This window comes from Carcharodon carcharias, chromosome 1 (genome assembly GCF_017639515.1).
Source record: "Carcharodon carcharias isolate sCarCar2 chromosome 1, sCarCar2.pri, whole genome shotgun sequence".
Taxonomy (NCBI): domain Eukaryota; kingdom Metazoa; phylum Chordata; class Chondrichthyes; order Lamniformes; family Lamnidae; genus Carcharodon; species Carcharodon carcharias.
Window position 1 is genome coordinate 250670344 of NC_054467.1, and position 26312 is coordinate 250696655.

Consider the following 26312-nt stretch of genomic DNA (forward strand, 5'->3'; position numbering starts at 1 on the left):
TAATGAAGCCTAGAATACTGTATGCTTTAGAAACAGCTCTCTCTGCCTGTCCTGCCCTTTATTGACCTATGTGCATATACACCCAGGTCTCTCTGCTCCTGCATACCCTTTAGAATAGCATCCTTTATTCCATACTGTCTCTCCATGTTCTTTGTGCCAGTGTATCACCTCACACTTCTCTGCATTTAACTTCATCTGCCACCGATCTGCCCACTCTACCAATGTGTCAATGGCCTTGTGAAGTTCTACACTGTCCTCCTTACAGTTTACAATTCTCCCAAGTTTTGTGGCATCTGCAAACTTTGAAATTGTCCCCTGCACACCAAGATCTAGATCATTTATATATATATATATATATATATATCAGGAAGAGCAAGATCCCAATACCGACCCCTGGGGAAATCCACTCCAAACTTTCTTCCAGCCCAAGAAATACCCATTAACCATTACTCTGTTTCCTATCCCTCAGCCAATTTTGGATCCGCATTACTACTATCCCTTTTATTCTATGACCTATAACTTTCCTCACAAGTCTGTTGTGTGGCACTGTATCGAACACCTTTTGGAAGCCCATATACATCAACAGCCTTACCCTCATCAACATCTCTGTCACCTCTTAAGAAAACTTCAAATTAGTTAGACACAATTTTCCTTTAATAAATCCATGCTGACTCTTCCAAATCAATCCACGTTTTTCCATGTGACTATTAATTCTATCCTGAATAATTGTTTCCAGAAGTTACTCCACCATTGAAGTTTAGCTGACTGGTCTGTAATTGCAGGGCAGATCTTTACAGCCTTTTTTGAACAAGGGCATAATGTTTGCAATTTTCCAGTCCTCTGACACCTCCCCCAAATCCAGGGAACATTGAAAGAGTATTACCAGTGCCTCTGCAATTTCCACTGTCACTTCCTTCAATATTCTTGATTGCATCTCATCCAGTCCCGCTGCCTTATCAACGTTAAGTACCGACAGCTAATCTAATACCACCTCCTTATCAATTTTAAACTCTTCTAGTGACTGAATTTCCTCCTCCGTCACCATGGCCTGGGCAGCATCTAGCTCATTGTTGAAGACAGATGCAAAGTATTCATTTTACACCACAGCCTTGCCTCTTGCCTCTATGTGTAAATCCCCTTTTTGGTCCCTATTAGGCCCTACTCATCCTTTTACCACTGTTTTACAATTGATGTGCTTATAGAATACTTTGGGATTTCCTTTTATGTTAGCTGCCAGTCTTCTTTCATATTTCCTCTTTGCTTCTCCTATTTGCTTTTTCACATCCCTTCTGTACCTTCTGTATTCAGCTTGGTTCTCAATTGTATTTGCTACCGGACACCTGTCGTAAGCACACTTTTTCTTCTTTAACTAAATTTCTATCTCCTTTGTCATCCAGGGAGCTCTGGATTTGTTTGTCCTGCCCTTCCTTTTTGAGGGAACATACCTTGACTGTGCCCAAACCATTTCCTCTTTGAAGGTAGCCCATTGTTCAGCGATATTTTTCCCACCAACCTTTGGTTCCAGCCTATCCAACCCAGCTCCATTCTTGCCCCATTGAAGTCCGCCCTCTGCCAGTTACTCTGGATTGACCAGTGTCATTTTCCACCGTCATCCTAAACCTTATGATACAATGATCACTGTTGCCTAAATGTTCCCCCGCTGTCACTCGATCTACTTGGCCCACCTCATTCCCAAGAACCAGGTCTAGCAATGCCTCCTTTCTTGTTGGACTGGACACATACTGCTGTAGGGAATTCTCCTGAACACAATCTAGGAACTCTTGTCCCTCACTGTCCCTAACACTACCACTATCCCAGTCTATATACGGGTCATTAAAGCCCCCCATTATAACTACTTTGTGATGTTTACATCGCTCTGTAATTTCCTTGCAGATTTGTTCCTCTATATCCTTCCCACTAGCTGGTGGTATACGTACTACACCAAGCAATGTAATTGCACCCTTCTTATTCCTTAGCTCTAGCCAAATCGATTCTGTCCTTGAATCCTCTTTCTCCAGCACTGCAATACCCTCCTTAACCAAAAATGCCACCCCTCCTCCTTTTTTCTCTTTCCTCTCTTTCCTCTCTTTTCTGAACACCTTGTAACCAGGAATACTTAACACCCAAATCTGCCCTTCTTTAAGGCACAACATCATAATCCCACAAGGCAATCTGTGCCTGTAACTCCCCAGTGTTATTAACTATACTCCGTGCATTCACAAACACACAGTGTAACCCTGAATTAGAATTTATTACTCACCCCCTTACTCCGACTCCATCTATTAACTTACTATTCTCCATTTTAGTGCTATCTGCCTCTCCCAGAATTCTGTGCACCCTGGTATTATTTTCTAATATTCTTTCCTGGTTCCCACACTCCTGCTGAGTTAGTTTAAAACCTCCCAACAGCACTAGCAAAATGACCCGCAAGGAACTCAGTCCTGGCACTGTTCAGCTGCAATCTGTCTGGCTTGTACAGGTGCCATCTCCCCCAGAGCCAGTCCCAGTATCCCAGGAATCTAAAGCCCTCCCTCCTGCACCATCTTTCCAGCCACATATTCATCTGTCTTGCCTTCCTATTTCTGTACTCACTTGGACTTGGCACTGGGAGTCATCTCAGCTCCAGGATATCACTGCAGGAGTTCCTCAGGGTAGTGTCCTAGGCCCAGCCATCTTCAGCTGCGTCATCAATGACCTTCCTTCCATCATAAGGTCAGGAATGGGGATGTTTGCTGATGATTGCACAATGTTCAGCACCATTCAAGACTCCTCAGATACTGAAGCAATCCATGTCCAAATGCAGCAAGACCTGGACAATATCCAGGCTTGGGCTGACAAATGGCAAGTAACATTCACGCCACACAAGTGTCAGGCAATGACCATCTCCAACAAGAGAAAATCCAACCATTGCCCCTTGATGTTCAATGGCATTACCATCACTGAATCCTTCACAATCAACTTTCTGGGGGGTTACCATTGACCAGAAACTGAGCTAGACTAACCATATAAATACTATGGCTACAAGAGCAGGTCAGAGGCTAAGAATCGTGCGATGAGTAACTCACCCCCTGACTCGCCAAAGTCTGTCCACTATCTACAAGGCACAACTCAGGAGTGTGATGGAATACTCCCCACTTGCCTGGATGAGTGCAGCTCCTACAACACTGACAAAGGTGGACACCATCCAGGACAAAGCAGCCCCACTTGATTGGCAACCTATCCACAAACATTCACTCCCTTCATCACCGATGCACCGTAGCAGCAGTGTGTACCATCTACAAGATGTAATGCAAGAATTCACCAAGGCTCCTTAGACTGCATCTTCCAAACCCACAACCACTACCACCTAGAAGGACAAGGGCAGCAGATAGCTGGGAGCACCACCGCCTGGAAGTTCCCCTCCAAGTCACTCAACATCCTGACTTGGAAATATATCGCCGTTCCTTCACTGTTGCTGGGTCAAAATCCTGGAACTCCCTCCCTCCCAGCACTGTGGGTGTACCTACACCACATGGAATCTGCAGCCATTCAAGAAGGCAGCTCACCACCACCTTCTCAAGGGCAATTAGGGATGGGCAATAAATGCTGCCCCAGCCAGTGAAGTCCACATCCCATGAATAAATAAAAAAAATTCCAGAGAATACTACTTTAGAGGTCCCGTTTGCTTATTTTGTAGCTAGCTCCCTAAATTCTGATTGAAGGACCACATCCCCCTTCCTACCTATGTCATTATTACCAATGTGGACCATGACTTCTGGCTGTTCAATTTCCCCCCACGAGAATGTCCTGCAGCTATTCCGTGACATCCTTGACCCTAGCACCAGGGAGGCAAGAAACCTTCCTGGAATCATGTTGACAGCCTCAGAAAAGCCTGTCTGCTCCCCTGATGAAACGATCCCCTATCAGTACTGCCCTCCCACTCTTCTTCCTCCCCTCCTGTAAAGCTGGGCTACCCGCCATGCCATGGGCTTGGCTCTTGCCGCACTTCTCCGAGGATCCATCACCCTCACCGATATCCAGAATGGAAAACTGGTTATTGAGCGGGACCTTTGGGGACTCCTGCTCCACCTGCCTGTTTCTCTTGGGCTGTCTGGTGGTCACCCATTCCCTATCTGTCTGCTTGTCTCTAACTTGCGGTGTGACCACCTCTCTGAACGTGCTATCCACATAGTTCTCTGCCTCACGGATGCATCTCAGTGACTCCAGGTGCTGCTCAAGCTCTGAAACACGGAGCTCAAGCTTGTGCAGCCGGTGACCCTTCCTGTCCATGGGCTCGTCTGGGTCACGAGGAGTGTCCACGACTCCCCACATGTCACAGCATGGGCATTCTGCTTGGCTGAGCTGTCCTGCCGTGCCTTAACCTTAAACTTTTAAATCACTTTTTTACTTAAACTTTAGTTACTTTTACTTACTAGGGATGGGTAATAAATGTTGGCTTGGCCAGTGATGCCCACATCCCATTAACAAATTAAAACAAAAAACTTACTTTAACCTCTTGTACTATTAACTATAAACTGGAGATGAGTCGAAAGTAGAAATTCTTTGCCCTTACTCACAAATCAGCTCCCTCTCCTGTGCCTATAAATTCTTACTCTCCCTGTGCTTGTTTAGAAAGTTATGTTTCTGTACTCATGTTGTTTTCAATCTCCTGACTCTCTCTCCACTCACGCTGTTTCATCTCCCGAGCTCTCGCTGTTTCATCTCCTGAATTCTCGCTCTTTCATCTCCCGAACCCTTGCTGTTTCATCTCCTGAACTCTCGCAGTTTCATCTCCCAAGCTCTCGCTGTTTCATCTCCCGAATTCTCACTGTTTCATCTCCTGAACTCTCACTGTTTCATCTCCCGAACTCTCGCTGTTTCATCTCCCGAACTCTCGCTGTTTCATCTCCCGAACTCTCGCTGTTTCATCTCCCAAATTCTCGCTGTTTCATGGCCAGAAGTCTTGCTGTTTTAACCTCTCTCTCCCGAAGTCTCACTGTTTTAACCTCTCTCTCCCGAAGTCTCACTGTTTTAACCTCTCTCTCCCGAAGTCTCACTGTTTTAACCTCTCTCTCCTGAAGTCTCACTATTTTAACTTCTATCTCCCGAAGTCTCGCTGTTTTAACCTCTTTCTCCCGAAGTGTCACTGTGTTAACCTCTCTCTCCTGAAGTCTTGCTGTTTTCAAGGGATATGGGGATAGTGCGGGAAAATGGCATTCAGGTAGAAGATCAGCTATGAGATCATCAATTGAATGGCAGAGCAGGTTTGGGGGCCAAATGGCTCCAGTTTCCGATATTGCTGTTAACTCGCACAATTCATCCCTGTGCTCGCTGACCTACATTGACTCCTGATTGGGCAATGCCTTGATTTTAAAATTTCCATCCGTGATTACAAATCCATCCAAGTCCTTTCCCCCTCCCTATCTCTGTAATCTCCCCCAACCACACAACTCTCCAAGGCATCCGCACTCCTCGATTTTAATCATCCTGCCATTGGTGGCAGTTCCTTTAGTTGCCTAGTCCCTAAACTCTGGAATTCCCTTCCTACATCTCCCCACCTCTCTACCCCACTTTCACCTTTAAGATGCTCCTGAAAACCTACTTCTTTCACTAAGCATTTTGTCATCTGACCTAAGATCTCCTTATGGACAGAAATAACATACCAGAAATGTTGGGGAACACAGGGTTTAGTGAGAGGGAGGAACTGAAACAAGTCAATATTAGTAGGGAAATGGTGTTGGGGAAATTGATGGGATTGAAGGCCGATAAATCCCCAGAGCCTGATAATCTACATCCCAGAGTACTTAAGGAAGTGGCCCTAGAAATAGTGGATGTATTGGTGGTCATCTTCCGGGATTCTATAGACTCTGGAACAGTTCCCACAGATTGGAGGGTAGCTAATGTAACCCCACTATTTAAAAAGGGAGGGAGAGGGAAAACAGGGAATTATAGACCAGTCAGCCTGGCGTCGGTAGTGGGGAAAATTCTAGAGTCCATTATAAAAGATTTAATAGCTGAGCACGTGGAAAACAGTGGCAGAACCAGACAGAGTCAGCATGGATTTATGAAAGGGAAATCATGCTTGGCAAATCTACTGGAATTTTTTGAGAATAACTAGTAGAGTTTATGAGGGGCAGCCAGTGGATGTGGTATATTTGGACTTTCAGAAGGCTTTCAACAAAGTCCCACATAAGAGATTAGCGTGTAAAATTAAAGCTCATGGGATTGGGGGTAGTGTATTGAGATGGATAGAAAATTGGTCGGCAGACAGGAAACAAAGAGTAGGAATAAACGGGTCTTTTTCTAAGTGGCAGGCAGTGACTAGTGGGGTACCACAGGGATCGGTGCTGGGACATCAGCTATTCACAGGTCTCGTTGCACATATTAATGAGTTAGGTGAGGGAACTAAAGTAATATCTCCAAATTTGTAGATGACACAAAGCTGGGTGGGAGGGTGAGCTATGAGGAGGATGCAGAGATGCTTCAGTGTGGTTTGGACAAGCTGAGTGAGTGGGCAAATGCATGGCAGATGCAGTATAATGTGGATAAATGTGAGGTTATCCACTTCGGTAGCAAAAACAGGAAGACAGATTATTATCTGAATGGCTATAAATTGAGAGAGGGGAGTGTGCAACAAGACCTGGGTGTCCTTGTACACCAGCCGCTGCAGGTAAGCATGCAGGTGCAGCAGGCAGTAAAGAAGGCAAATGGAATGTTGGCCTTCATAGCCAGAGGATTCGAGTACAGGAACAGGGATATCTTGCTGCAATTGTACAGGGCCTTGGTGAGACCACACCTGGAATATTGTGTGCAATTTTGGTCTCCTTATCTGAGGAAGGATGTTCTTGCTATAGAGGGAGTGCAACGAAGGTTTACCCGACTGATTCCTGGGATGGCGGGACTGACATATGAGGAGAGATTGAGTCAATTAGGATTATATTCGCTGGAGTTCAGAAGAATGAAGGAGGATCTCATAGAAACCTATAAAATTCTAACAGGACCAGACAGGGTAGATGCAGGAAGGATGTTCCCATTGGTGGGGGAGTCCAGAACCAGGGGTCACAGTCTGAGGATATGGGGTAGACCATTAAGAATGAGATGAGGGGAAATTTCTTCACCCAGAGAGTGGTGAGCCTGTGGAATTCGCTATCATAGAAAGTAGTTGAGGCCAAAACATTGTATGTTTTCAAGAAGAAGTTAGATATAGCTCATGGTGTGAAAGGGATCAAAGGATATGGGGAGAAAGCAGAAGCAGGCTATTGAGTTGGATGATCAACCATGATCATGATGAATGGCGGAGCAGGCTCGAAGGGCCGAATGGCCTACCACTGCTCCTAGTTTCCATATTTCCATGACTTGGTGTCAGACTATGTTTTACAGTATTTTCTGTGAAATATCTTGGGACATTTTATTACGATAAAGGCACTATATAAATATAAGTTGTTGTTGCCCACCTGTCTGTCTCACTGTCCGTCTCGATTTCTCTATAGTTATCTCACCTTATGTCTACCTATCTCTCACTATCTCCACCCTGCTCTCTATCTGTCTCCCTATGTATCTCCCCATCTGCATACAGAGCCAAAAACACAAAACAAGGAGGGCCCACTCTTAAGCCTAGTTGTTTCTTTTGCAGGAGGTTCTGCTGAAACGAGCTGCTGACCTGGTTGAAGCCTTGTACGGAATGCCACACAACAACCAGGTAGGCGACAGAAGGAGGAAGTGTTGTCGGTGGCAGTGACACCCAGTCTTCTCGGAGCAAAATCATGGAACAGTACAGCACAGAAAAGAGGCTATTGGGGCCCACCAAGTCTGAACCAGTTCTTTCAAAGGATAACCCAGTTAGTCCCACTCCCCCATTCTTTCTCAACATCCCTGCTATCTCCCTCAGGTGCTGATCCAATTCGGCTACTACTGAATCTGCATCCGACACCCTGTCAGGCAACATATTCTAAACCCTAACTGATCCTAATCCTAAAATCTGGGGCAAAGCAGCATTTTGTTTTGACCGCCTTTACAATTGGCTGTTTACAGTGTTCGTGGATGAACACTTCAGTACGTTTGCATCATGAAGGGGTTTGGTAGGATGGACATATTGAAAATGTTCCCACTTGTGGATATGGGGTGGGAGTCCTAAACTAAAGGTCTCAAGTACAAAATAGTCACTAATAAATCTCATAGTGAATTCAGGGGAAACCTCCGTTTGCATTCTTTGTGTCCACTATATTCATTCATATATGCTCAATAATTTTATTTCTGCTTTAAACTAGAAGACGGAGAAACATGTGGCGTGATTTTTCAGTAACAGCCTCCATAATCATGTCTAGACTCATATCCTTTCTGTACCCACATGATCGACCCGTCCTTGACAATAAACCCAACCAACTTTGGATCTGAATTGACAGAAGTTCAGAGCAAAGAGGAACCCTAAATTCCCTAACCTCCATTAAGGCAACAACGCCCGTAGACTTAACCAGACACCAGGTAAAGCATTTTCATTTTACAAATTCAAAATGAGGTTCCTCTCACTTTGGTTCCTGTGGAGACTGTTGTAGGCTTACAGCTGCTTTGATCTTATATCGCCTCTGCCCTGCGCACACCAAACTGCAATCGGTTATACCCAGCACATCTCATTGAATGTAAATTCTCATTGTATCACCAGCCTCTTTGAACTCCGCCTCTTCCAACTATAAAACCCCTTTCATAGTGCCAATTTTATTGGTAATATAAACATTTTGCTTGGTCTCTGCTAGCTAGGTGCTAGATTTCACCCCACTTCTTTAGTGCTCTATTCAAAAATTGCAAATACACTCTACCTTACATCTCAAAACTAGTACACATCAAAGCACCCAGTCTTTAATCCCATTAATCCCATGTGGGTCTTTAATCCCACTAAGACAGACCCACAGACTAAAGCTCTATTTTAAAAGAAAAATATTTTCCTATAATATTATATATTTCGTGACACTAGGCAGTTGGGCAATTTTAGAAATGTCCCATCTTTTTTTAAACCTCGTACTGTTTGTTTATTTCCCCCAAGGAGATTATCCTGAAGCGGGCGGCGGATATTGCAGAAGCTCTGTACAGTGTCCCACGGAGCCACAACCAGCTTCCATCTCTCGCCAACACATCGGGCCACTCAGGGATGATGGGGGTGAACTCCTTTAGCAGCCAGCTGGCAGTCAACGTCTCGGAGACATCGCAAGCCAACGATCAAGGTTTGTACCTCTGATTCATTTTTTTTTGGCGGAGGGGGGGGTGAGTAGGCAAGGTGAAGGGTCAAGGCCCAAAGTTCACAATGCTGCCAGAGTTGAAAACAGAGGAGAGGAAATGAGGCAAGGCAAAAAAGAAACCTGAGGGCAACCAGTCTTTGCTTGGAAATGTAGAGGGAGGCATGGAGTACACAACATCCCCATCATGCTTCCTCCATGCAAAGATGCCCTCACTTGTAACCCGTCCTGCCGTCAGTGAGAGAAAAGCTCACCATTCTGTTTTCAATTAGTCGGAATGCCTGAGATTGTTAGATGAAAGGGTCACGCAGGTCTCTGACCCCATAGAACAGCTGTCCCTCTGAGAATCTGGAACTGACTCTCCCCGTGTACCCACTGTTGCTTAACTCAGTGAGCCATATGATTGAAAATAAATTCCATTTTCCAAACTCCAGAGTGGAATTTGAAGCTGGTGGATGGGGTGCCAATCAAGAGGGCTGCTTTGTCCTGGATGTTGTTGAGGTTCTTGAGTGTTGCTGGAGCTGCACTCATCCAGGCAATGTAACCCCATCACACTCCTAACTTGTGCCTTGTAGATGGTGGGCAGGTTTTATGGAATCAGGAGGTGAGTTACTTGCCACACGATTCCTAGCCTCGAAACGTCAACTCTTTTCTTCTCCGCCGATGCTGCCAGACCTGCTGAGTTTTTCCAGGTAATTCTGTTTTTGTTTTGGATTTCCAGCATCCGCAGTTTTTTTGTTTTTATCCTAGCCTCTGACCTGTTCTTGTAGCCACAGTATTTATATGGTTAGTCCAGTTCAGTTCCTCGTCAATGGTAACCCCCAGGATGTTGATAGTGGGGGATTCAGCGATGGTAATGCCATTGAATATCATGGGGCGATGGTTATATTCTCTCTTGTTGGAGATGGTCATTGCCTGACACTTGTGTGCTATGAACGTTACTTGCCACTTGCCAGTCAAGCCCGGATATTGTCCAGGTCTTGCTGCATTTGGACATAGACTGCTTTAGTAAATGAAGAGTCGCAAATGGTGTTGAACATAGTGCATTCATCAGCAACCATCCCACTTCTGACCTTATGATGGAAGGAAGGTCATTGATGAAGCAGCTGAAGATGGTTGGGCCGAAGATACCACCCTGAGGAACTCCTGCAGTGATGTCATGGAGCTGAGATGATTGACCTCCAGCAACCACAACCATCTTCCTTTGTGCTAGGTATGATTCCAACCAGTGGAGACTTTTTGCCCTGATTCCCATTGACTCCAGTTTTGCTAGGGCTCCTTGATGCCACACTCAGTCAATGCTGCCTTGATGTCAAGGGCAGTCACTCTCACCTCATCTCTGGAGTTCAGCTCTTTTGCCCATATTTGAACCAAGGCTGTAATGAGGCCAGGGGCTGAGTGACCCTGGCGGAACCCAAACTGGGTGTCAGTGAGCAGGTTATTGCTAAGCAGCTGCTGCTTGATAGCACTGTTGATGATCCCTTCCATCACTTTACTGATTATCGAAAGTAGACTGATGGGGCTGTAGTTGGTCAGGTTGGATTTGTTCTGTATTTTGTGGACAGGACATATCTGGGCCATTTTCCACATAGCTGGGTAGATGCCAGTTTTGTATCTGTACTGGAACAGCTTGGCTAGGGGCACGGCAGTTCTAGAGCACAAGTCTCTAGTGTTATTGCCGGAATGTTGTCAGGGCCCATAGCCTTTGCATTATCCATTGTCTTCAGTCATTTCTTGATATCACATAGAATGAATCTAATTGGCTGAAGACTGGCAATTGTGATGCTGGGGTCTTGAGATAAGGAGCGGTTGAGTAAACTCGTCCCATACTCCCAAGAGTTTAGGAGAATGAGAGGTGATCTCACACAGGCATGTAACATTCTGAAAATGTTTGACAAAGTAGATGCTGATACTGTTTGCCCTGGCTCGAGAGTCTAGAACCAGAGAGCCACAATAACAGAATAACAGTGTGACCATTTAGAACTGAGTGGTGGAGGCATTTCTTCATTTAGAGGGATGTACATCTTTGGAATTTCCTATCCCTGAGGGTGTGGGTGCTCAGTTGATGAGTATATTCAAGGCTGAGATTGATAGATTTTTGGACACTAAGGGAATTAAGAAACATGGCAATTGGGTGGGAAAGTCGTGTTAAAACTAAGCTTGAGCCATGACATTAAATAGCACAGCAGGGTCAAAGAGTCATATGGCCTAACCCTGGTCTGATTTCCTATGGCGTTATCTCCCTGAGAGGACAACCGGGGCCTCAGTTTAACATCTCCTCTGGGAGTCAGCACCTCAGGCAGTGCAGCACTACCTCGGTACTGCGCTGGAGTGTCAGATTAGATCCTGTGCTCAAATATTTGATAGGGTTGCCAAAAATATCCTAGGGTCTCCAGACACTGCTGTGAGCAACTCTGGGAGGAATACCTTAAGGGTATTGAATAAAATTGTGGGCTGTGTTGTGTTCATTTGCTTTGAACACTCTCATGTATCAGTGATAAGTTTATGGGACCCGAGGAACACAGAGGCCAGGATTTTCCAGTCTCACCCATGGTTCTCCGAATTTTCCGTCCCTCTTGCAATGGGTCGCAGCACTGGCTGGTCAGGAACATCCGGCCAGAATGTTTGGACAGGAGAGCAGTTATTGCTGAGACCTCGAGGAATAAATCCAGAGCTGATGACTGTAGCCTCTGCAGTGGGATGTGAACCTACAGCCTACTTACTCAGACAAGAGGGATAGCCACTGAACCATAACTTTAACGGGTAAGGGTAAATGAAAGAGAGGGGGAGAAGGCGGGAGAATGGGGTTGAGAAACTTATCAGCCATGATCGAATGGCGGAGCAGACTCGATGGGCCGAATGGCCTAATTTCTGCTCCTATGTCTTATGGTCTTATGAAGTGTGGCATGCGGTCCTATCCCGAGATTTTTACAGATCACTTCAATAGCCAGAACGCGCTTCACATTATCAGCACATCCCTGACCAACACCAGCTTTCGGTTTGCATTTCTATCGCTGCCTGGCCCGAAGGAGAACGTAATGGAAAAAATAAACAGTGATTATTGTGGCCCGAGACCTCCAGCCACTATTCCTCAGGTTTTTTATCTGACACATCTCAAAGGGGAGAGAGAGAAATCTGTCTTTGAGACGAGGTAACAAAAATAAATTGGAGCAATTTGTGTCATCACCAATTGGGCAAAATGGCATCTTGATATATAACAGAGAAACGTGCCATTGCTATGGTCTCCTCTTATTGCCTGGTCACTTGAGCCTCTCTAGCCTTAATGTGCTGTGCCTCTGGTGCTGCTGGAGTTCAGGGGCTGCAGGCATGGAGCTCAGGCAGTTTCAGACAGCAGAGTGCCTCTTGAAAGATCCCCTTCGCTTCTCAGCAGCCATCCTGCTGATTACAGGGTGCGTGTTCTCGTAAGTTTGCCCAATTAAAGGACCCTGGGAGGTCTGAGCTGGATCAAACGAGGCCTAATCGAGAGGCTGTGTTCTCACAGGTGCCATGGGCAATCAGGGAGAGAGAGAGAGAGAGAGAGAGAAGGAGAGAAAGCTGTTCTTTCTGTCTCAGTTAACAGGCCTAGGAAGGCCTGAGATTGGTGGTTAAAAGGGCCACATCCCTGCACCACCCCCCCCCCCCCCCCCACCCCCCCCAACCCACCCAGGCACAGCGATTGCTCGGATAGTTTGGAATTGACCCACCCCTGTTTTGACCGTCCTCACGGCGTGAGTACGTGGCTGCTTTGTTGAACTCAAGTCGGCCGCTTCATTGGGAAAGAAATGCCATTTTCCAATTAACCTTTGAGTTGAGTTTCCCAGCCCTCCCCGCAGCCTCCCCTTGTTGCCCTCGTCCCTGCCCTAAAGGGGTTAACTCTTGCTGGGGGTGGGAGAGTGGTGGTTTGTTATGGCTCCACAGACATCGCCCCCAACTGGCTCTTGGGCCTGGACATGGTTCACGTCAGTGAACGATCAGTTGGACAGGAAGGTTTCACAACTGAGATGAGTTAAAAATTATCACAGCACAGAATCAGGCCATTCAGCCCAAAAGCTCCTTGCTGGTGTATATGCTCAACACAAGCCTGTCATCGACTTCATCTCTCCCTATCAAAATAACTTTCTTTCACTTTCACATACTTATCCAGTTTCTCCTTAAATGCAATTTAAATGTAGTAGTGGGGAGCAAAGAAATAGTGGAGGAACTGAATAGGTACTTTGCGCAGGCTTCACAGTGGAAGACACGAGTGACATCCCCAAAGTTCAAAAGAGTCGGGGGGCAGAGGTGAGTATGGTGGCCAATAACAAGGAGAAGGTGCTAGGAAAACTGAAAGGTCTGAAGGTGGATAAATCACCTGGACCAGATGGATTACACTCCAGAGTTCTGAAGGAGATAGCTGAAGAGATAGTGGAGGCGTTAGTGGTGATCTTTCAGGAATCACTGGAGTCAGGGAGGGTCCCAGAGGACTGGAAAATCGCTAATGTAACCCCCCTGTTTAAGAAGGGAGTGAGGCAAAAGACAGGAAGTTACAGGCCGATTAGCCTGACCTCGGTCGTTGGTAAGATTATAGAGTCCATTATTAAGGTTGAGATTTCAGAATACTTGGAAGTGCATGGTAAAATAGGGCAAAGTCAGCATGGTTTCATCAAGGGGAGGTCATGCCTGACAAATCTGTTAGAATTCTTTGAGGAGGTAATGAGTAGGTTAGACAAAGGAGAGCCAATGGGTGTTATCTACTTGGACTTCCAGAAGGCCTTTGACAAGGTGCCGCACAGGAGGCTGCTCAGTAAGATAAGAGCCCATGGTGTTAGAGACAAGGTACTAGCATGGATAGAAGATTGGCTGTTTGGCAGGAGGCAGAGAGTGCAGATAAGGGAGTCCTAGTGAAGTTCCGCAGAGGTCAGTGTTGGGACCACAACTTTTCACTTTATACATTAATGATCTAGATAAAGGAAATGAGGGCATCCTGGCTAAGTTTGCAGATGATACAAAGATAGGTGGAGGGACAGGTAGTATTGAGGAGGTGGGGAGGTTGCAGAAGGATTTGGACAGTTTAGGAGAATGGGCAAAGAAGTGGCAGATGGAATACAAGGTGGGGAAGTGTGAGGTCATGCACTTTGGTAGGAAGAATATAGGCATAGACAATTTTCTAAATGGGGAGAGAATTCAGAAATCTGGAGTGCAAAGGGGCTTAGGAGTCCTAGTCCAGGATTTTCTTAAAATTAACTTGCAGGTTGAGCCGGTAGTTAGGAAGGCAAATGCAATGTTGGCATTTATTTCAAGAGGACGAGAATATAAAAGCGGGGAAGTGCTGCTGAAGCTTTATAAGGCTCTGGTCAGACCACATGTGGAATATTGTGAGCAATTTTGGGCCCCGTATCTCAGGAAGGATGTTCTGGCCCTGGAGAGGGTCCAGAGGAGGTTCACGAGAACGATCCCAGGAATGAAAGGCTTAACATTTGAGGAACATTTTTGGACTCTGGGTCTATACTCGATGGAGTTTAGAAGGATGAGGGGGGATCTGATTGAAACTTACAGAATACTGAAATGCCTGGATAGAATGGACGTGGGGAAGATGTTTCCATTAGTAGGAGAGACTAGGACCCGAGGGCACAGCCTCAGAGTAAAGGGAAGACCTTTTAGAACAGAGATGAGTAGAAACCTCTTTCGCCAGAGAGTGGTGAATCTATGGGATTCATTGCCACAGAGGCCAGGTCATTGAGTGTATTTAAGACCGAGATAGATAGATTCTTGATTGGTAAGGGGATCAAAGGTTACGGGGAGAAGGCGGGAGAATGGGGTTGAGAAACTTATCAGCCATGATTGAATGGTGGAGTAGACTCGATGGGCCGAATGGCCTAATTTCTGCTCCTATGTATTATGGTCATATGGACACCTCGCTTCCTTAAGGCAAGACCTGTGTCTTATACATTGAAAGAAAAGGTTGATGAGGAGCTGTGCCGGTTAGAAAAGCTGGGCATCATCCAACCTGTCCAATTCTTGGAATGGGCTGTGCTCATAGTTCCAGTGGTTAAGCCCAACTGCACCATATGTATTTGTGGAGACTATAAATTGACCATAAATAAGGCAGCCAAACTAGACAAGTACCTTATCCCAAGGATAGATGACTTACATGTCAAACTGGCTGGAGGCAAGTCCTGTACGAAATTGGATATGAGGCCGCTTACCAGCAACTAAAGCTCGATAGCACATCGAGGGAGTACATAACCATTAACACACACAAGGGTCTCTATCAGTGCTCCTGTCCACCCTCGTGGACAGGGTCTCGTCAGCTTGTGCTATCTTCCAGAGAACAATGGAGAGCCCTTTGCAAGGATTCCCACGGGTAATTGTATATCTAGATGATGTCCGCATCATTGGGTTAACCCAGAAAGAACACTTAACCAACCTGGAGGAGATGTAAGGAGGTTCATGGAAGTCAGCGTACAGTTAAAGAAGGAAAAATACACATTTCAGGCACCAGAAGTGACTTATCTAGGTCACAAGGAGAATGCTATGGGTATGCGCCCAGTAGAAAATAAAGTTCAGGCAATAAAAGATGTGCCATCACCATCAAATGTAACGGAACTCAAGGCCTGATCGCGATTACAGAGACGTGGCTGCAGGGTGACCCAGGCTGGGAACCAAATATCCAAGGGTACTCGATATTTAGGAAGGACAGCCAAAAAGGAAAAGGAAGTGGTGTGGCATTGTTAGTTAAGGATGAAATCAGTGCAGTAATGAGAGAGGAAATTGGCTCAGAAAATCTAGGTGTAGAATCAGTCTGGGTGGAGCTAAGAAGAAACAACGGGCAGAAAACATTAGCGGGAGTTGTCTATAGGCCTCCAAACAGTGGTCGTAAGGTAGGAGATGGCATTAAACAGGAAATTAGAGTTGCATGTAACAAGAATGCTACAGTAATCATGGGTGATTTTAATCTACATATAGACTGGGCAAGCCAAATTAGCAATAATACTGTGGCGGATGAACACCTGGAATGTGTACGAGATGATTTTTTAGACCAGTATGTCAAGGAACTAACTAGGGAATAGGCTATCTTAGATTGGGTTTTGTGCAATGAGAAGGCGTTAATCTTATTGTGTGGGGTCCTTTAGGGTACAGTGACCGTAACATAATTGAATTCTTCCTTAGGTTGGAAAGTGAAGTAGCCCAATCCAAAACTAGCATCCTAAATCTAAACAAAGGAAACTATGAAGGTATGAGGCGTGAGTTAGCTAAGCTAGATTGGGGAACTTCATTAAAAGGCATGACAGTGGATAGGCAATGGCTAATATTTAAGGAATGAATGTATGCAATGCAACAGTTATACATTCCTTTCTGACAGAAAAACACAACAGGAAAAGTGGCCCAACCATGGCTGACAAAAGAAATTAAGGATAGTATTAGATCCAAAGAAGTTGCTACAAAAAGTAGCAAGCCTGAGAATTGGGAGCAGTTTAGAATTCAGCAAAGGAGGATCAAGAAGCTGATTTAGAGGGAAAAAATAGAGTATGAGAATGAACTTACGAGGAACATAAAAGAGGACTGTAAAAGTTTCTATAAGGATGTAAAAAGAAAAAAAATTAGTGAATGGGAGAATTTATAATAAAGAACAAGGAAATGGCAGAGCAGTTATATTACTACTTTAGTTCTGTCTTCACGGAGGAAGACACAAATAACTTCCCAGAAATTCCAGGGAATTGAGGGTCTAGTGAGAAGAAGGAATTCAAGGAAATTAGTATTACTGAAAAAACAGTGCTGGAGTAATTAATGGGACTGAAAGCTGATAAATCTACATCCCAGGGCACTAAAGGGGGTGGCCATGGAAATCGTGGATGCATTGCTTGTCATCTTCCAAAACTCTGTAAATTCTGGAAGAGTCCCAGCAGATCGGAAGGTGGCAAATGTAACCCCAGAATTTAAAAAAAGGAGGGAGGGAGAAATCAGTGAATTACAGACCGGTTACCCTAACATCAGTAGTAGGAAAAATTTTAGAGTCTATTATAAATTATGTGATAACAGGACACTTAGAGAATATCAACGGGATTAGACAAAGTCAAAGTGGATTAATGGAAGGGAAATCATGTTTGACAATCCTACTGGAGTTTTATAAGGGTGTAACTAGTAGGATAGATAAGGTAGACCAGCGGTGTATTTGGGTTTTCAGAAAGCTTTTGATAAAATCCCACATGAGAGGTTAATGTGCAAAATTAAAGCACATGGGATTGGGGGTAATATATGGGCACGGATCGAGAATTGGTTAGCAGACAGGAAACAAAACGTAGGAATAAATGTGTCTTTTTCTGGGTGGAGGGTGTTGACTAGTGGGGCACCGCAGGGATCAGTGCTTGGGCCCCAGCTATTCACAATATACATCAATGATTTGGATGAGGGAACCAAATGTAATATTTCTATATTTGCTGATGACACAAAACTTGAGTGGGAATGTGAACGGTGAGGAGCATGTTAAGATGCTTCAGGGCGATTTAGACAATTTGAGTGAGTGGGCAAATACATGTCAGATTCAGTATAACATGGATAAGTGTGAAGTTATACACTTTGGTAGGAAAAACAGAATGGCAGAGTATGATTTAAATGATGTTAGTTTGGGAAATGTTGATGTACAAATGGACCTGGGTGTCCTTGTACACCAGTCACTGAAAGCAAGCATGCAGATGCAGCAAGCAGTTCAGAAGGCAAATGCTATGTTGGCCTTCATTGCGAGAGGACTTGAGTACAGGAGCAAGGATGCCTTACTGCAGCTGTTGTAGGGCGTTGGTGAGACCACACCTGGAGTATTGTGTGCAGTTTCGGTCTCCTTTCCTAAGAAAGGATATACTTACCATAGAGGGAGTGCATTTAAGGTTCACCAGACTGATTCCTGGGATGGCGGGATTGTCTTATGAGGAGAGATTGGGCTGACAAGGCCTGTGTTCCCCAAAGTTTAGAAGAATGAGAGGGGATGTCATTGAAGCATATAAAATGCTGACAGGGTTGGACAGACTGGACGCAGGGATGATGTTTCCTCTGGCTGGAGGTTCTAGAGTAAGGGGTCACAATCTCAGGATATGGGGTAAGCTATTTAGGACTGAGTTCAGGAGAAACTTCTTCACTCAGGCCAAGTCACTGAATATATTTAGGAAGGAAATAGGTGGATTTCTAGACTCTAAAGGCATCAAGAGGTATGGAGAGAGAGCGGGAGTATGGCATTGAGATAGATCATGTGATCTATCATATTGAATGGCGAAGCAGGCTCAAAGGGCTGAATGACCTACACCTGCTTCTCTTTTCTATGTTTCCTTGTTTCCTTCCTGGGCATGATCAACTACTGTAGCCACTTCTTACCAAATCTATCAATTGTATTGAAACCATTATAAACGTTACTAAAAAAAATACCATTAGCTTTGGGGGACACAACAGGCCTTCATGAAAGCAATGGAATTGTTGCATTCATTGTGTCTATTGGTACACTATGACTTGTTGAAAGAGCTGGTATTAACATGCGATGCCTCCCCCTGTGGGGTAGGAGCTGTGTTATCACATAAAATGGAAAATGGGCCTGAAAGGCCCATTGGCTATTTCTCGAGGACCCTCTCCACAGCCAACTATTCCCAACTGGAAAAGGAAGGTTTATTGGTGGTATTCGGGGTGAAAAAATTACCAGTGCCTGTGTGGTCACCATTTCATCAGTGTATCGGACCATAAACCATTAATGGGTTTATTCAGTGAGGACAAGGCCATCCCGCCAATAGCATCAGCAAGGATATAACAATGGACTCGGACATCATCTACATATGAGTATACTTTCATGTACTGTCCTGCCTACACATTGCAAAAGCAAATGCACTCAGCTGTCTCCCGTTGCCAGACAATACTGTGCACACTCCTGTTCCACAGGAATTAGCACTATTATTGAACTTCTTAAATTCTTCACCCGTGTGTGTGAAACAAATTAGAAATTGGACAGACAGAGATCCAACATTATCAAAAGTCAGAGACTTTGTTTTAAAAGGATGGCCAAACTTACCCATATCTGAAGGACTGAGACCATTCCATGTCAGGCAGATGGAATTGAACACCAAGACAGGATTTTGTTGTAGGGGTCAAGAGTGGTGGTCCCACCACCAGGCAGAGAGCCACTCTTGACAGAACTCCATTGTGCCCATCCGGGCATATCAAAAATGAAAAGGCTTGCGTGAAGTTATGTCTGGTGGCCAGGCATTGATGGAGATATTGAAAGCTTGGTCAAGCACTGTCTCCACTGTCAACAACAACAGAAGTTGCCTTCTCTGGGTCCCCTGCATCGTGGGAGTGGCGTGGTCGACCCTGAGTTCGATTACATATTGAGTGCATAGGACCATTCTTAGGTACCATGTTCTTGTTTATTGTGGATGCACATTTCAAATGGATGGAATGTATATGAAGTCAAATCGCCAAAAATCAAGCGCAACTATCAAGAAGCTACGTCACAATTTCAGCATTCATGGCCTACCTGAAATTGCAGATACAGGTAATGGAACCGCTTTTACCAGCACAGAGTTTCAGGACCTGAGTGGAAGCAGACATATTAAAACAGCCCCTTAACATACCTCAGCCGAAACATACGTCTAGCCAAAAGGACAGCACAAACTTTTAAGTTTCATATGAAAAAGCTATCAGAAGGCACTCTGGAATCTCAACTTTTCAGTTATCATACAAGACCACATTCGACTACGGGCTCAACACTGTCTGAATTATTGATGAACCGCCGCCTACATACACCTGGTGTTTCCACATTTAGAGGGGAAGTTAGAGCATAATCAGAGCAATCAAAAATTGAATCATGATATTCACAGCAAAACTCACATATTCACTGTAGGTGACACGGTATTTTTGTGAAATTTCAGCAGTGAACTCTGTTGGGCTCCTGGAACCATTGTCTCAGAGACTGATCCATTATCTTTCCAAGTACAAGTGGAAGGTAGAATCATATGTAAGCACGTAGATCATATTCATGCAAGACACACATTCCAACAATCAACTATTCCGCCTGTGATTAACGTCAAACAGTCAATTCCTGAGGTGACTGATTGACCTAGAATAGACATGCCCAATGTCACATTAAGTTGCCAAATCCTGAACTGCCACGTTCCGATGATGTGTGTCATGCAGTAGTTCCAGATCTTGTCGATCCTGTTGCAGAGCCACGCCGCTCTTGCGTATAAGGAGAGCACCTCAAGACTTGCTCTTTAATCATCTGAATTTGTATGTATATATATATATATATATATATATGTGTGGCTGGATGTTCAAATGCTTCCCTGTCAATAGAAATTGAGAAAAACTAAAGGGATCAAGTGATGTTCTGTTAAGGCTGCAACCAGTGAGCCCTAAGTGATGGCAATCCAGGGGCGGGGCCTCCTGACGAGAGTCCTGATCAAGCGTGTAGCTCCTGAAAAGCTCTCTCTAATGAATTTTATCGGTTTCTTGTTGAAACCTGTGTGCTTTGTCAAGTCATGACAGAGTTCCAAGATTTTGATCCAGCGACCGTCAAGGAACAGCGATACATTTCCAATTCAGAATGGTGAGTGGCTTGGAAAGGAACTTCCAGGTGGTGGTGTTCCCATCTATCTGCTGCCCTTTTCTTCGAGCTGGTGGGGGTCGTGGATTTGACAGGTGCTGTCTAAGGTGCCTTGGTGAGTTCCTGCAGTGCATCTTGGAGATGGTACACACTGCTGCTACTGTGCGTCGGTGGTGGGGGGAGTAAATGTTTGTGGATGGGGTGCCAATCAAGTGGGCTGCTTTGTCCTTGATGGTGTCAAGCTTTTTGAGTTTTGTTGGAGCTGTACTCATCCAGGCAAGTGGAGAGGATTCCATCAAACTCCTGATTTGTGCCTTGCAGATGGGAGACAGGCTTTGGGAAGTCAGGACGTGAGTTACTCACTATAGGATTCCTAGCCTCTGACCTGCTCTTGTAGCCACAGTATTTATATGGCTAGTCCAGTTCAGTTTCTGGTCAATGGTAATTCCCAGGATGTTGATTGTAGGGTATTTAGCGATGGTAATGCCATTGAATATCAAGGGGCAATGGTTAAATTCCTTCTTGTTGGAGATGGTCATTGCCTGATACTTGTGTGGTGTGAATGTTATTTGCCACTTGTCAGCCCAAGCGTGGATATTGTCCAGGTCTTGCTGCATTTGGACATGGACTGCTTCAGTGTCTGTGGAGCTGCAAATGATGCTGAACATTGTGCAATCATCAGCGAACATCCCCACTTCTGACCTTATGATGAAAGAATGGTCAGTGATGAAGCAGCTGAAGATGGTTAAGCCTAGGACACTACCCTGAGGAACTCCTGCAGTGACCTCCAACAGCCACAACCATCTTCCTTTTTGCAAGGTATGACTCCAGTTTTGCTGGGGCTCCCTGATGCCACCCTCGGTCAACTGCGGCCTTGATGTCAAGGACAGTCACTCTCACCTTACCTCTGGTGTTCAGCAATTTTGTCCATGTTTGAACCAAGGCTGTAATGAGGTCAGGAACTGAGTGGCCCTGGCGGAATTGAAAGTGAGCGTCAACGAGCACGTTATTGCTAAGCAAGTGTTATTTGATAGCATTATAGGTGACCCCTTAACGCTGTGTGTTCACTATGCATGGTATTGGAATGAGACCCGCATCTTTCATTTCCTTATTAGCTGAGGCTTGGAGGATAAGAGCTGGGAGGTTATGCTAGGACTGTATAAAACGCTAGTTAGGTCACAGCTAGTGTACTGTGTAGTTATGGTCACCACACTACTGGAAGGATGTGATTGCACTAGAGAGGGTACAGAGAAACTTTACAATGAGAGAATTTTAGCGATGAGGAAATGGGTTGGGTTGTTTTCTCTGGGACAGAGGAAGCTGAGGAAAAATTTAATTGAGGCAAAGAAAATTATGCGGGGCCTAGTTAGAGTGGATAGGAAGCAGCAACTTCTGTGAACAGAGAGGTCATTCAGCAGGGGACGTAGATTTGAAGTTATTGGTTGAAATATTAGGGAGAGTTGAGGGTAGTTTTTTTCACCCAGAGGGTGATGGGGGTTTGAAACTCACTGTCTGAAAGGGTGGTTTTGAGGCAGAAGCCCTGATTGCATTTACAGAATAATTAGACATGCCCTTGAGGTACCGTAACCTACAAGGCCAAGGGTGGGATTAGGCTAGAAGGATCATTCTCGGCCAGCACTGACACAATGGGCCGAATGTCCTCCTTCTCTCCTGTGGATTCTATGTTTCTATGTCTTTCCCGGTGCAGGTTACTCCCGCAATACCAACAGTGTCTCCCCCCGGGGCTACGTGACCAGCTCAACCCCACAGCAGTCCAGCTATAACACCAGCAGCATGAACGGATACGGGACCACCGGGATGACCAATCTGGGAATACCAGGCTCTCCGAGCTTCCTGAACGGTTCAACTGCCAACTCTCCTTATGCCAGTAAGTTGTGCAAAGCTCTGCCACTGACCTTCAAGGACCACAGACCAAATTAACGTTCTTTCCTGACTTAAAAAGGGATTGGGGGAGGAGGACAGGGAAGTAAATTTTTAAACTAGGTGATGATGTGAGACGGGTGATATCGGGTGGGGTGCCCATCAAATGTCCCTCTCTCCCGAAAAGTAGAAATCAGGAATGAGACACTTGACACACACTTGATCCAATTCACGCTTTCATCCGATGCCAAAATGCCCCTTTTTCACCCCATTATTGGCTGTGGGGCGCTAATCATGGGAGTACTTACGCTCTGTGCCAATGCACAGCAACCATTTTAATCCATGTGGTGCTGTTTTTGTTGTGGATTTTATTCTTCATGATTTCCCCGCTGCTCAATCCTTCCCTTTCCTTCCGCTTTCTCCCTTCCCTCCAACCCTCACACTTCTTTATCGAGAAGGTGGGGACACATGGATCCCGGGGCGTAGAACTGAACTGGATCTCAGGTAGCTTGGTGCAAACCTTGTGAATTGCATCTTGCGTATTTTTGACCACAATTTGCTTCCCCTTCTTTCCTGAGGGCACTAGCTCATTACTGGGGAGTGGAGATGGGAACCATTCCACCTAATGGACCTCAGGAACCTGGGTCCAGTCAGTGGTCATTCTCATATGATTCTGGAGCCCTCATACCGAGATTCGTGCTATTGTCGTTACAGTGATCCATTTGTAAGAGCGCCAATCAGGGATAACAGATGTTAGTCTGTGATGCCAGCACAACCAAAGCCGAAACAAAACCAGGTTGGAGCGTTGGCACACTATTCAGCTGTGCAGAGCATCTCTGCCCATCCCTGCCCTAACCTCCTCACACCTTTACCAACCAATGCCAGTCACTCTGCCGCAGTCATGCGGGGGAGAGGGAAGCCTTGATGCTATTTTCTACCCTCTAGTTAGCCCAGGGCATCGCAGCCACATCATGACAATGCTGACCTTGGCTAAGCTTAACTAACTCAGGAGGAAGTGGGGATCTAACCTCGGACTGTCCTGATCTGTATGACTCGGTGCAACCCAAGGCTGCATCAATACCAAACAAGCCATTGCAGAGCTTTTCACCCATTTTATCTGCTGTTTGAATGATCTCTCAAGGGAAATTCATGGAAAAGTGATAAATCTAACCAAACTTAATCAAGGGTGCATTTCCCCGTCATATCTGCAGGTTAGACCAGGTACACCAGTATATGGCAGAGATCATGACAGGACAAGTCAATAAGACTCCTAATACAAGTATACAGGATCCTTGGCTTTATTAGGCAAGGAATAGAGCACAGAAGCAAGGGAGTTATGCTAACTCCTTATTAATCACTGGTTAGGCAGCAGCTGAAGTATTGTGTCCAATTCTGGGCACCAAACTTTGCAATGTGGTCAAGGTCTTGGAGAGGGTGCAGAAGAGATTGACTGTTCTGGGGTGGGGGAGTTCAGTTATGCAGAGGGACTGGAGAAGCAAGGATTGTTCTCCTTAGAGCAGAGAAGGTCAGGGGGAGATTTATTAGAGGGGTTCCAATATATTTTAATAGAATAAATAAGGAGAACCTAGTTACACAGGAAGGAGAGATTGTAGGATATAGATTTTAAGAAAAATGGCAAAAGGAGGTGAAAATCTTTTAAGCCATGAATTGTTGTCATTTGAAATGCATGGCGGTGAATTCAATAGTAACTTTCAGGAGAGAATAGACAAATACTTGAGAAAGAAGAGAAATGCTGAGCTATGGGCAAAGAGCAAAGAGAGTAGACTAACTGGATAGTTTTTTTCAAGGAGAAGACGTAGTGGGCCAAATGGTCTCCTTCTGCCCCGACAATGTCCTTCTCTGATAATGTCCAAAAATGCAAACCCTAAGAAACTGAGTTAATTCTAAAAAGTAGAACTGTGTCTTAACTAAACAAACCCATTCTGGATTAATGTACTATAATAAAGACAGAAAGTGCTGGGGAAAAACTCAGCAGGTCCGGCAGAGTCTGTGGAGAGGGAAACAGAGTTAACATTTCAAGCCCAAAATGACTTCTTCAGAACTCCGAAGAAGAGTCATACTGGACTCAAAATGTTAACCCTGTTTCCCTCTCCACAGATGCTGCCAGACTTGCTGAGTTTTTCCAGCTATTTCTGTTCTTTTTATTTCAGGTCCCCGGCATCTGCATTATTTTGTTTTTATTCTAGATTAATGAACTTATGCATTATGGATGAAGGGGTTTTGATGGGCTGAATGACATTTTCTCATTCCAGATTTCATAATGTTTCAAACTAAACCCAAGTTTAAGCTTTACAATCAATGGTGTACTTACAGAAGTAAATCACTGTTATAATAAGAGAATCCTGCATAATATATAACTTTGTCAGTAACATTTAAAGACAGTGGAATTAAGTGAAATTACAGGTAAGGAATTGACTGAGGACCATGAAACATAGGAGCAGGAGTAGGCCATTCAGCCCTTCAAGCCTGTTCTGCCATGCTGCTAGTTCATAAGTAATCTGTACCTCATCCACATTTGTAAACCATTGATCAACATTGAACTCTTTTTGCCAGAGTTTTGTCCACTCAATTCACCTGACCATGTCTCTTTGCAACACTCCATTCCCTCCACATAGTTTACTGCGACTTTGAACTTGGTGTCAGCTACACCCATGGCAAAACGGTAGAATCTTGCTTAGATAGTGGGTGGCTCAAAAATGCACCACACGTCCAGGGACAAGGAAGGACCCAGAGCCCCCGCTCTATTTGAAGCTGGACTGTGGCTGGCTCGGCCATCCAAAAATCTCCAGAAGTGTATCTGGCCTGGCTGGACCACCCTCACCACCCCACACCCACGTCCCTCCAACCCTGAAAGGGTGCAGTTTGGGTGACTATGGAACTGGCTTCAGGTTTGACATCTCCGTGGTTGAATTGCTGCTGACTCTTGTTAAGTTCACACGCAAGGACTGGCGATACACTGGGGAGGGGGAAGGGGGCCATGGTGCTAGCAAGTGTGGAACATTAAGTACAAGAGGGGGCCATTCAGCACCCCCCCCAAGCCTGCTCCTCAACCACAACCCTAACTCTAACTCTAACCTTTGGTTCCATACCCCCACACACCATTGCCTGACAAAAGTTTATCAATCCCAGTCTTGAAAACTCCAAATTCACCCCCAGCAGCAGCAGTGTTTTTGGAGGACTGAGTTCCAATTTCCAATACACTTTATGCCAACAAGTGCTTCCTGATTTCTCCCCCAAATGGCCTAACACTCATTTTTAAAATGTTCTTCTCTCATTCTCGATTCCATCTGCAGGAAGTTTCTCTTCATCTACCCAAATGAATCCTTTAAACATTTTAAAACACCTCGACTAGACTGCCCCTCAATCTTCTAAACTCATGAGAATGTAAACCGAGTTTATGCAACCTGTCCTTATAAATTAACTCTTTTAGAGTCCCAATCTCGTTCTGGTGGACCTGCGCTACTGCTCCCTCTCCAAGGTCAACTTTTCTCCTTCCTGAATAAAGCCCCCCCAGAACTGATTGCAGCACTCCAACTGGATGAAATAGAGGGTTGGATGAGAGGAGAAGGGAGTGTGGGGCAGAGAGGAGGGTAACTTTGGATAGATTTCGCTTAGAGTCACCTGAGGCAATCTGTGGCTGAACCTCC

At 45.1% G+C, this 26312-nt stretch overlaps 1 protein-coding gene across 7 annotated transcripts in view; it reads left to right on the forward strand.

Moving 5' to 3' along the window:
- The window catches only part of LOC121279046 (transcription factor COE3-like), a 472564-nt gene that overhangs the window by 432964 nt on the left and 13288 nt on the right, over window positions 1-26312 (forward strand). For all 7 annotated transcript variants that reach the window (XM_041189853.1, XM_041189893.1, XM_041189864.1 and 4 more), the window contains exons 12-14: window positions 7613-7678; window positions 9017-9194; window positions 22472-22651. In XM_041189853.1, coding sequence (XP_041045787.1) covers window positions 7613-7678; window positions 9017-9194; window positions 22472-22651 — 424 coding nt within the window. The remainder of the gene's footprint in view (window positions 1-7612; window positions 7679-9016; window positions 9195-22471; window positions 22652-26312) is intronic.